Source organism: Loxodonta africana, chromosome 19 (assembly GCF_030014295.1).
Source record: "Loxodonta africana isolate mLoxAfr1 chromosome 19, mLoxAfr1.hap2, whole genome shotgun sequence".
Classification (NCBI taxonomy): domain Eukaryota; kingdom Metazoa; phylum Chordata; class Mammalia; order Proboscidea; family Elephantidae; genus Loxodonta; species Loxodonta africana.
Window position 1 is genome coordinate 27,320,936 of NC_087360.1, and position 12,350 is coordinate 27,333,285.

At 43.5% G+C, this 12,350-nt stretch overlaps 1 protein-coding gene across 1 annotated transcript in view; it reads right to left on the reverse strand.

The window, feature by feature from the left end:
- KREMEN1 (kringle containing transmembrane protein 1) overlaps window positions 1-12,350 on the reverse strand; it is a 98,534-nt gene that overhangs the window by 46,797 nt on the left and 39,387 nt on the right. The window contains exon 4 of the mRNA XM_064271926.1: window positions 2,204-2,328. Within this exon, the coding sequence (XP_064127996.1) occupies window positions 2,204-2,328 (125 nt within the window). The remainder of the gene's footprint in view (window positions 1-2,203; window positions 2,329-12,350) is intronic.

Consider the following 12,350-nt stretch of genomic DNA (forward strand, 5'->3'; position numbering starts at 1 on the left):
AGGATAGCATATGCCAGTTTTCTCTACTATATTGTTTTCCCTTTATAATTAATAAGCATTGTGTGGGAAAATCTTTGAGTCTATGTAAATATCCCGTTCCTCATGTAACCTTTACCCACTAGTGGATGCAAACTGGGATGTTTACATACTCATTAATATTTGTTCCCTGAATTAATTATTACTATGATACTTGCCAAACGGTGATTTTCTGATTGCATAATTTCTTCTGCTTTTATTAGTTGGTGTTCTACTGTAAGGAAAACCTTTCTGTCTTCCACATTTATTTATATATTTGTTGTTGTTGGGTGCCATCCAGTTGGTTCTGACTCACAGTGACACTACGTACAACACAATGAAACTGCCCAGTCCTGTGTCATCCTCACAATCACTGCTATGTTTGAGCCCATTGTTGCAGCCACTGTGTCAATCCGTCTCATTGAGGGCCTTCCTCTTTGTCACTAACCCTCTACTTTATCAGGCATGATGTCCTTCTTCAGGAACTGGTTCCTCCTGATAACATGTCCAAAGTACGTAAGATGCCATCCTCGCTTCTAAGGAGCATTCTTGCTGTACTTCTTCCAAGACAGATTTGTTCATTCTTTTGATAGTTCATGGTATACTCAATATTCTTCGCCAACACCATAATTCAAAGGCATCAGTTCTTCTTTGGTCTTCCTTATTCACTGTTTAGCTTTCACATGGCAATTGAAAATACCATAGCTTGGGTCAGGCGCATCTTAGTCCTCAAAGTGACACCTTTGCTTTTTATTTATATTAGCATGGATTTATGGATTCTTATTTTAGTCAGTGGGGTATAATTCATTACTATCATCTTTTGCTTTGAAGCACAAATTATCCCAGATGTGGCCATAAGTCGGCTCTTATGTCCCACTGACACGTCCTTAACGCTCTTTGAGCACTTCCTTACTTTCTTGCACAAGATGTTTCAGGCACCTCTTACACTTTCCCAGTCCCAGCCCTAGAATCAGCCATTTTCTCCAAGGAGCCTTATTTCTTTTTACTGGAGAACAGTATCTAGAAACCAAGATCTGGGTGCTAGGTGTGCTCATTGGTGTGTTGCTGCTCATAGGCCCTGTCAGTGGACAGAGCTAAGAAATATATATGTGTATGTATACATACACACATTTTTACATTTCTATCTATCTATCTACCTATCTATCTACCTATCTATCTATCTATCTATCTATCTATCTATCTATCTATCTATCACCATGCACTTATACTAATAATTTCAATTCCTATCCAACATTGCAGGCTTCATGCCAGCTTTCCCCTGCTTCCATATTTGTAACTGTCTTCCCCAGCAGTGAGAAACCTAGTTCCCATCATCCTCAATATATTTACTTATATGCTCAATCCCTTTGCATGCAACCAATCACTTGACTGTGATGGGCCACCTGCCTTTCTTAGCCACCTGCTTCACACAGGCTCTGAACCCTGCCAGGCTACCCTCCTCACTTGGGTCTGCTTAATGGCTTTTTAACTGGAGAAAGGAGGAAAGCAGGGAAGAAGGGAGGGAGGGAGGAAAGGGAAGGAAACAAGGGAGAAAGGAAGGAAGGGAAGGAAAAGAAGGTAGGACAAGTAGGACAGAAGGAAGGAAGGGAAGGAAGGAAGAAAAGGAGGAAAGAAAGGAGTAAGGAAGGAAGAAAAGGAGGAAAGAAAGGTTCTTTTCTTCTTTTTTTAAACATAACAAATAATAGCATTATTGAACCTCAATGACTAAGGAATGAATTTCAGATAAAGGAATGGATAGGAGAAAAAGGAAATATTTTGGATTGGTGTCCAGACTAGGGCCCCTTAGTCTATTAAGGAAGTAGCCATTATATGGCTTTTCCCAGACTGTCTGTTGATCCAGAGAAGTACCAGCTTGTAACATACAAGGACATAAGGAAACGTATAATTCTGTAGGAGGCCAGATGGGGATGCGGATGATGGGGATTTTTCCTCCCCTTTTCTCCCAGCCTTTAGATAAAGTGCTGTCTCACATTGCTGAATCTCAAGCCCCACTCTTCCTCCAAGTTCTCCCTGGAAGAAGAAAAGTCGAGTGATATGGCTCAACCGGTTGTTGTTGTTGTTTAATCTATATATATTTCCACATTATCTCAGCAGAATACATTCATGTGTTTATCTTGTACTTCAGTTATTAATAACCACTAACAAGGCATAGCCACAGAGCCATTACCTTGAACCTCTGACTCCGACAAAAGCTGATGCAGGTTTGTATGGTAAGTTTGTTAGACGTTTTACTGGTGCCAGTTAGAGGAGGTGGGTTTCCATGATCCTTGTAGCAGCCAAGGTTTCCGGGCACTGGAGAAAAAAGAAAAACAAAAGAATTTCACAACACCTGGCTGTGAAACGCCAAGAGGGAAAAGTTCTTTGTGCCAGGTACTTTCATCCCAGCCAATATTTCCACTCTTGAAGTACAAATAACAAGCAACAAGTTTTAAACACAGAAGCCTTCGTGTCATCTGCCAGATGCCATGTTTTTGTTTTTTTCTGAAGAGTATGAGAGACCCAGACCTACCTTTAACTAACCCTAAGAAATTTTGTAACTGTTCAATATTGATAGGATTTAGTACTGAAGGGAAATAGGAACAATTCTCTAAAAATAGAGAAGTTACAATGTAACGGTAAATTATGTCCCAGAACCACTAGAGGACAGGAAAAGCCCTGGGCAGCCCATCATCCCATGCCTTGTATCTAAACCCCTCTATCCTTAGGAAGCTCCACCAGAGGATTTCTCCCAAGGTCTTCTGATGAGTACATTAATTTCCTATTGCTCTTGCAATGAATTACCACAAACTCTGTAGCTTACAACAACGTAAAGTTTATTATGTTACAGTTCTAGAAGTCAGAAGCCCTAATTGGATTCTGTAGGGCTAAAACCAAGGTGTCAGCAGAGCTATATTCCTTCTGGGTGCTCCAGTGGACCATCTGTTCTTTGCCTTTTCCAGATCCTAGAAATTGCCCACATTCCTTGGTTGGTGGCCACCTCGTTCTTGCATCTCCTTCCATAGCCACATCTTCTCTCCCTCTGCTTCTGTAGTCACATCACCTTCTCTGACTCTGACCCTCTTGCTTCTCCCTTATAAGGACCCTTGTGATACTTGAGGATCGTCTCCCATCTGAAGATCCTTAACGTAATCACACCTGTGATATCTTTTTTGTCACGTAAGGTAACTTATTCACGTATTCTGGAGATTAAGACATAGACAGCTTTAAACCAAAACCAAATCCACTGCCATCAAGTCAATTCTGACTCATAGTGACCCTACAGGACAGAGTAGAACTGCCCCATAGGGCTTCCAAGGAGTGCCTGGGGGACTTGAACTGCTGAGTTTTCGGTTAGCAGTCACAGCTGTTAACCACTGTACCAGCAGGGTTTCTCGCAACTCTACAGGACAGAGTAGAACTGTACCATAGGGTTTCCAAGCAGCAGCTGGTGGATATGAACTGCCGACCTTACGGTTAGCAGGCAAAAATGCTTAACCACTACACCACCAGGGCCCCTGAATATCTTTGGGAGGCCAATATTCAGCCTACCACAGTGAGCATACTAGTGTTTCACAACCCCAAAATCAGATGGTTTGGTCTAGTAGAAAAAGCTGTATCTGAGAATAAAGAAACCTGAATGTATGTACTGCTTGTGGTAGATAGATTTCAAAGATGGCCCTCAATGATCCCCACCTCTGGTATTCACACCTGTCTTAGTCATCTAGTACTGCCATAACAGAAATACCACAAGTGGAGGGCTTTAACGAACAGAAATTTATTCCCTCACAGTCTAGGAGGCTAGAAGTATGAATTCGGGGTGCCAGCTCCAGGGGAAGACTTTCTCCCTCTGTTAGCTCTGGGGGAAGGTCCCTGTCATCAATCTTCCTCGATTGAAGAGCTTCTCAGCACAGGGACCTCAGGTCAAAAGGACGCGCTATTCTGGCTTTTCTACCTTGGTAGCATGAAGTCCCATCCCCTGCCCCCCCACCTCTCTGCTCACTTCTCTCTTTTATATCTCAAAAGAGATCGACTTAAAGACAAAACCTAATCTTGTAGATTAAGTCCTACCTCATTAACATAATTGTCTCTAATCCTACCTCATTAGTATCATAGAGGTAGGATTTACAACACAGCAAAGTCATATCAGATGACAAAATGGTGGACCATACCGGGACACAATACTGGGAATCACGGCCTAGACAAATTGACACATATTTTTGGGAGACATAATTCAATCCATGATAACGCCCGTGTGTAATGCCCTCCCCCTTGAGTGTGCCTGTCTGGTAACTTCCTTCTGACCAATAGAGTGTGGCAAAGTTAACAGGATATCACTTCCATGATTAGGTTACGAGAGAATGTGACTTCTGTCTTGTTAGCAGATTCTCTCCATTTCTTTCTCAGCTTGTATTCTTTGATGAAGCAGTAAGTCATGTTGGAGAGGCCACATGGCAAGGAACTAAAGACAGCCTCCAGCCAATAGCCAGCAAGAAACTGAGACTCTAGGTCCAACAGTCCACAAGAAACTGAATCCTGCCAACAATGACATGACCTTCGAAATAGATCTTTCCCAAGCCAAGCCTTGAGACGTGATCCTGGCCCTGGCTGACAACTTGACTGCAGACTTGTGAGAAACCCTGAAGCAGGGACCCAGCTAAATTGTACCCAGATTCCTGATCCACAGTAAGTGTGAGACTATAAATGTGTTTTCTCAAGCCACAAAGTTTTGGGGTCATTTGTCATGCAGCAATAGATAACTAATATACCTATACATACCAAATATGTGTTTATTGAATGAAAGAATGGATTAATTGTGGGCAATGAGCAAATCAACCTCTCTGGACCTTAGTTTTCCATCTGTGTTATCAATTTATTGATCACTGCATCTCTATCTGGCTCCTCACAGTTTATATATCTGAGGCTATAGCAAGACATGAATGCAACCTGGTCCTGGAAGCACTTCTAGGTCAGTTAAGAGTTATATATTACCCAGTGCCAAAGTGATAGCCATAAAGACTCTTAGATACCATTTCCCCTTTATGTTTGAGACTGGAAAACAGAATGCTCCAGTTTAATAAATTTATATCCACACTGTGATTCTGGAAGCTATGCCACAGATATTTTAAATACCAGCAGATTCATCCATGGTGGCAGGTTTCAACAGAACTTCCATACTAAGGCAGACTAGGAAGAAAGGCCTAGAGATCTACTTTCAAAGATCAGGCAAAGAAAACCTTATGGATCACAACAGAACACTGTCCAACTCACTTGCTTTGGGCACATCATCAGGAGGGATCAATCACTGGAGAAGGCCATAATGTTTAGTGAAATAGAGGGCCGGTAAGGATGAGGGAGACCCTTGGTGAGATGAATCTGCACATAGCCCAAACAATGAACTCAAACATGCCAGTGATTATGAGAATGACACAGGCCTGGGCAACATTTGTTCTTTTGTATGTAAGGTCACCATGAGTTAGAGTCAATTCAATGGCAGCTATCTATCTATCTACGTATCTATTTATATCCACCTACGTACCTACCTATCTCTACATCCACACTGGCTTTTAGGCTCTATGAAACTATGTATGTGTATATGTATACACACATACTTTTTTATTTCTGCCACCATCTAACCAGCTCATTTTAAATTGGCAGGAAGTACCTCTGCTAACCCCAAGAGTCACCCTTCCCCTCTAAGCCAAGTCGTTACCCTTCTCCCTTGCGTCATAGATGGTTCAAATATAACAAATGTGGCTCACCACACAAATGTTAAAATCCATCTTTCGGAAACAAACCAAATCTCTATAGTAGCAAATGTAAACAGAAAGGCTCTAGGCAGTAGGAGTCCAGGGGCCTGCTTGGGAATGTCTGGGCTTTAGGGTTTAAACAGCTGCAGTGCAGTCAGGGGCATATGATATAAGTTGCTGTTGTTAAAGGGACCTTGCATATGGAAACTTGAGCCGTGTGTTTAATGGTTCTTAACAAAAACTACTGGCAGTCCCGGGTTACGAACAAGATCCGTTGCTAAGTGCGTCTTTAAGTTGAATTTGTCAACAAGTCAGTGCATGTACATACGGTGCTTATCTAGCCTTACTATAGTGCAAGAAAAGGCTCGAAGACTTTTCAGTGATTTAAAAGCTGCACGTGCAGTAAGTGAAGGTGATTGCGATGAAGAATTTGTCCTGAGTAGGGATTGGTTCAATCATTTCAAAGTGAGGGCAAATTTACATAACTTTAAAGGGCAAGTTCAAGTTGTCCATAAGTTGGACATTTGTAACCCAGTGACTTACTGCACTTGATTATGATCACCTTGGTCATTTACTCTGAATTTTTTCTCATTTGTTCCCTTATGCCCACAAGTAAGCATGTTACTGCTTATTAGTTCATAAAGACCCCAAAGCACAAATCATATGTGTTAAGATTTGACATAAACAAGGCCATGGGTTGCATTAATGTAGCTAGAACCTATAAGCTTTATTCACAACAGTTTGCTGAGCAAATCCAGGCAGTTCATGTTCCAGCAGGGCAGCAAGGTCCCAAAACACACCATGAGGTGGATCTCTGGGAAGCAGACCACGCCCTGCTGCTGCTCTAAGCCACTGGAACACCAGCGGCACCTCGGGGATCATCCTTACTGCCTAAGTCAACCACTTGCCAAACACTGTCAATTCTACCTCCTAAAATACCATGCAACTGTCCATCTCTTTCCATCCATGCTGCCACCTCCCCAGTTCAGGCCATTGTCTCCTTCCACTTAGACCACTGCATCAACCTTCTATTCCATCTACCTGTTCCCAGGCCCATCCTCTCTAATCTAGTTAGTATACTGCGACCAGAACAATCTTTTCACAGTACATTTCAGACAGAAGGAGTGGCAAATACAAAGGCCTGAGGCAAGGACGGCCTTGGCCTTCCACATCTAAGTGAGCATGGCCAGTGGTGAAGAGAGGGAAAAGCAGCAGCAGATGGAGAGGTAGGCAGGGCCCTGTGTAAAACCCTTCAAAGTGCCCTGGTTGCCACTCAGGATAAAGTCCACACTTTCTCACGGGGTATACAAGGCACTGCCTGATCTGTGCTGTCCTGCCTTCCCTCCCCCAGCAGTATGGCCTTTCTACCCCTGGGCTCACATTCTATACTAAGGCCAAATTAAATTATAGTATATGTACAAGTTTCCCAACTGCACCTTGCTCTCTGGTCTCTGAGTTTTTCCACATGCTATTCCTTCTGCATGGAATACTCTTCCCTACTTAGCCTGAGCATCATTTCCTCTGGAAGTCCCTATCCCCATCTGTGTCCCTGACCTCTTAGCTGGGTCTTCAGCTTCAGGGCCTCCCACTGGTCTGCAGTCAGGGTGTCAGCCAGGGCTGTGGTCTCATCTGAAGGCTTATAAACCCCTGTTGTGTGGTCCTAAAGCAGCCTGTGTGAGTTTGATTCTAAACATCTGTTACTTGTTCCTCTCTTGGATTTAACCATGAACGACTTGAAGCAGGACTGTATCTTCTCCACACAATTGTGTGCCCAGGGTTGGCACTGGCCCCAGCCACACAGCAGGTGTGCTATAACTATGTGCTGAATGAGCAAGCCTAGCCCAGGTCGCCAGCTGAAACCACAGAGGGAGTGGGTAAAGGTAACCTGTCTCAGGCAGCACTGAAGGAACAGAGCAGACTAGAATCAAAAAGCAGAGCTGACCTGCATAGCAACATCCACTGAAAGCTAGTAACCACTGGTTTTGACTCCTGCTCACTGTCCTCTTTGTCAGTTAACTTTAAAACTAAAAATGTTATCCTAAACATTTTGGATAAAACCTCTCTAAAATGCATTACATATTTCTTAAGCAAATTTAACATACTTCAACCTGTTTTAAATTTTTCTTGGTGACTCGAGGTCATCAAATGTACTTCCCTGAATAGCCCCAGACTGCTGTGCTTTTTTGTGTTCTTGTGTCTGACTTTAATAGTTGATCTGTCTCCTTGGTTGTTGTCACGGCTGCTGAAGCCTCAGAACTTTAAACTGAAAGAGGTCTTATACAGCAGCTAGCTCTTGCTACTGTCAGTGCCTGCAGGCTTTGCTTAGCTTCTTCATCTGCTGCCGCTTAGGCTTAGGCTTAGAAAAAAACGACAGCGCTTAATAGAACTGGATGAAAACTGAGCATCATTTCGAAAAGAGGGAGAGTCTTTTTGCTCCCCACTTGCTGCCCTCCAAGGTGTAGCTCAGGGGTTGTTTCTGCTTGCTCAATTCGCAGAACGTGGTGACATCCTAAAGGGCACTGGCGCTACCACCATCATCTGTCCCAGAGCAGCCAGCACATTGCTGTGATCACAAACGTGGGCTTTGGTGTCAGACAAACCCTTGCGTGAGCTCTGGCCCCTCCACTGCGGCCTTTTTAGAAAGTTCAGTTTCATCAGCAGTGGGAAGAGGAACAATATTAGCCTCAAAGGGCTCTTGTGAGAACTAAAATGAGATAATGTAAATAAAATAAATACCACCAGGCCTGGCAGGATAGGATGTGCTGAATAAATAGTGTTTATTATCATTTTTTTTTATTATCATTATATATAATAAGGCTTTTTATCATTCACCACACAAATAAGAGCTTGCTGAGACCAAATCAAAGGCAGCCTCCTCAGAAAACTGTTTTACCCTCAATATTAAGATATTAATCTCTTACATCTGTCTAGCAGACAATGTGCTTTCCCATAAGTCCTCTCCCATAAAACTCACAGCCCTTTCAGGAAAGCAGGGCAGATGATGGTATTCCTATTTGACAAAGAAGAAACCACAGTTTAGTGAGGTTAGGGACTTGTCTGGGAACATACAACATGGCACCAGGGAATAGGGGTCAGCGCCGGGGTTGCAGATTCTCACTCCAGTGTTTTCCTTGGTGTCCCTATCCCCTTTTCTCACAGGGTCAGTTTGAGGAACTAAATGAAAAAGTGACTCCCTGAGATTAAAGTTCAAATTCTCAAACATGCTACTGCTTCCTTAATGCTCTGTGCACAATGCAAGGAGCCTCTGAGATAGTGGTTAGCCTCTGAGGGGTGCCACTGCCCTCTGACTCGTACTGGAAAGTGTGGCTCGAAGTCTCGCCAGAGAAGACACGTCATGTAGTCTTCAAAAGCGTTACTGGTCAACTGAGTGGATTTCCAGACTGTGTCCCACCCTCAGCTCTTCCGAGAAGCAGGGAGGAAAAGTCAATTTGAAAAAGGATATTTGTTCTCAAATTCTTTTTTACTTTCAAGGCCACTTGAAAGTCCTTGTGGCTTGGTCATGCATTTTTCCTCTTACCAAAGAGGCTTCATCACTTTCGGTTTTTAAAAAATCATCTTAAAACACAAATGGACCCCTTGTTTATCATAGTTGAGGCTTTAAGACTCATAGTAATTCATTACCAACATTTTCTCTAGATGTTCAGAGTTCTTGACCGAGATACATTTGAGAGGTGGGCTGAGGGGAGATGGTGCTCTACTCAGATTAACTCAATAACTATTATGTGACTATCACAGGAAACAAACCTGTTGCCGCCAAGTCAATTCCAACTCAGAGCAACCCTACAGGAGAGGGTAAAACTGCCCCACAGGGTTTCTAAAGCTGTAATCTTTATAGAAGCAGACTACCACATCATCCTCCCATGGAGTAACTGGTGGGTTTGAAACGCTGACCTTTCGGTTAGCAGCCAAATGCTTAACCACTGTGCCACCAGGGCTCCTTGAACACTGAATAGATATATTTGGGTATAACTGTGGCCTTGTTGTAAAGGTGCTCCACACACTTTCACGGGGAACTACACAGCTCACAGCCCTCCTCTGAGAACCACAACACCTTCTCAGGGAATCTGCTCCCATAACTGCTGCTGGTTGAGGACAGGACAAGGGGCCCCTTCCTCTGGACACAGCTGATTCACACTGGGGCCACTGGATTCTCTCTCCCAAGAATCTGGAATTGCAGGTATTGGACCTGTAGGGATCGATCAAATAGGGGTTAAGGCAAGTTACCGTATCTGGGCCATGTGAGTTGGTACAGGGGCAGATTTTGCTGATCCACAAACAGGAAGAAGAATGGGTGCCATTCTGAGAGAGGCAGAGATGGGAGGCCCTGTGGCCTCGGGGAGAGACCACGAGAGTGGGTACTTTCTTCCAGGTTCTTGGGAGACAGGGATTAGGTTCTGTGATATACCCCTAATGTCTTTCAATAAATCCCTTTTGCTCAAGTTAGCTTGAGTAAGTTCTATTCCTGGCAACCAAACAATTCCTGTCAAAGACAGAAGGCTGACCAAACACACAACAAAATATTATTTAAAAAAAAAACACACAGAAGGCTGCCCATCATCATAAAAGCTCACCTTGAACACAGATCTTCAGATGGCAATTCACATAAGAAGCAGCCCTGACTGTTCCTGTTTTCTATTCCAGAGCTCTGATCAGACTTTCAGAAACCAGAGCCAAAGTTCTTATCCCGAGTTTTTAGAAAACTCCATTCATGGCTCTGCAGAATTTCTTTTATTTCTTCTTATAAGTAAAATCTGCTTCTTCAGAAATGATGCAACTCCTTTGCCTATTTTAAATGTCATTTAAAACCTGTGTCAATACCACTTGCTGCCCCAGGGACTTGCACTGGTACCTCAGTAGCTGACTTCTCCCCTCCATAGGAATGTGAACGAAGTGAGAATGTGGGGTAGTCTTCTTATGGAAAGATGATACTACTGGTGCCCTACTAAGGAACTAATCATTTAGAATACTTCCTTCAGAGTATTGATGGGTTACGGGTAGATTCATCTACACTCTCAGCCCTGTGACCACCAGCACACTGCAGCCCCTCCTGTCCACCTATAACTTCTGTTCCAAATTTGGAAGCTGCCGTCTTGGTCCAAGTCCTTATCACAACGTGGCTCCACCATCCTTCTATAACTTTACTTCTAAACATCAGCAATCCACTTCAGTCACTCTGATTCTTCAAACACCTCACTCATGCCTCTGAGTCATACCAACTCATCCAAATAACTAAGCACAGCTTTGTTTTCTTCCTCAATGAAATGAAACCTTTAGGGAAAGGTAGTAAGGGTTCCTAAGGATCCTGACCCCTGAATGGCACTGATGTCTTCCAGTGGTAGTTCCCTTCTGGTAGGAGACTCTTCTCTGAAACTTATTTCTGGAGATTTAATATGGCAGATAGTCTCCAAAGAAGGCCCCAGCAATTTCTCCCTGCCCTGGACATTAATATTGTTCCCCACTTTGAAGAGTTGGAATTGATTCCCCCTACTATTGAATCTGGGGTGGACGTGCAACTTGCTGTTGACCAACAGAATGTGGTGGACTTGGGAGTTCACGCCTTAAGAAGACTGGCAGCTTCTATTTTCTTTCTCTTGGAAGCTAGCCACCACGTAAGAAGAATGACTACCCTGCTGGAAGGAGAGATCACGTGGCTAGAGGTCTGAAGTCATCTTGGATGTTCCAATCCCAGCAGAGCTCCCAGCTGAATGCAGCCACCTGCCTGAGCCCAGGTGAGAGCAGTAGAAAAACCGCTCAGCTGAAACTCAACCAATGCACAGAATCGGGAGTAATGACAAACTTGTTGTTTTAAGACACTAGGTTTTTGGGTGGCTTGTTATGCAGTGATAGACAACTGAAACACCTTGCTTGATTAAAGTTCAGTCTACTATACCTCATAATACATCTGTGCCTCTGGGAAGAAGAGCTTGGTTTGTTGACTTGGACATTTTTTCAGGGACACCACAAATATCCAGGCAAGGAACCACAGAGTCATCTTTTATTCTTCCCACTGTTTCATCTCTCATATATTCCACTTGTCATCAAGTTCTGTCTTCCTAAATGCATCTTGGATTTAACCCTTCCCGTCTTATTGGGGTATCACAGCCCAGGCCCTTATCCCCTGGATTTAGAAATCTACACTCATTCTCTCCTCCCCAAACTTCCTTCCTCTGATCCATCCCATAAATGGACACTGGGCCCATGTTCCAAAAATAGGGCTTTCAGCATGTCATTCCCCATCTTACCAACTCTGATGTTCAAGGTCTGACCTGGTTCCTCTCTGTCCACTCCTCTACTCCAGCCTAGATCCCAATCTGCATTCACACCAATCTTGTGCCCTTCTTCCATGCCTCTCTCATGTTGTTACCGAGCTGGTGTGCCTGACCCATCAATTCCCTACCCACCTTTCTCCATAATGACACCCCCCAACTTCCACAACCCTATTGAGCCCTCTCATCTTCAAAAACTCACAGCATTGTACCTCATAATTCAACATTTATTTTTGTAATGGCTGTGCTGGTCTCTGTCTCGTGTTTATAACTCAGATTCCTAATTATATCATAAGATTGA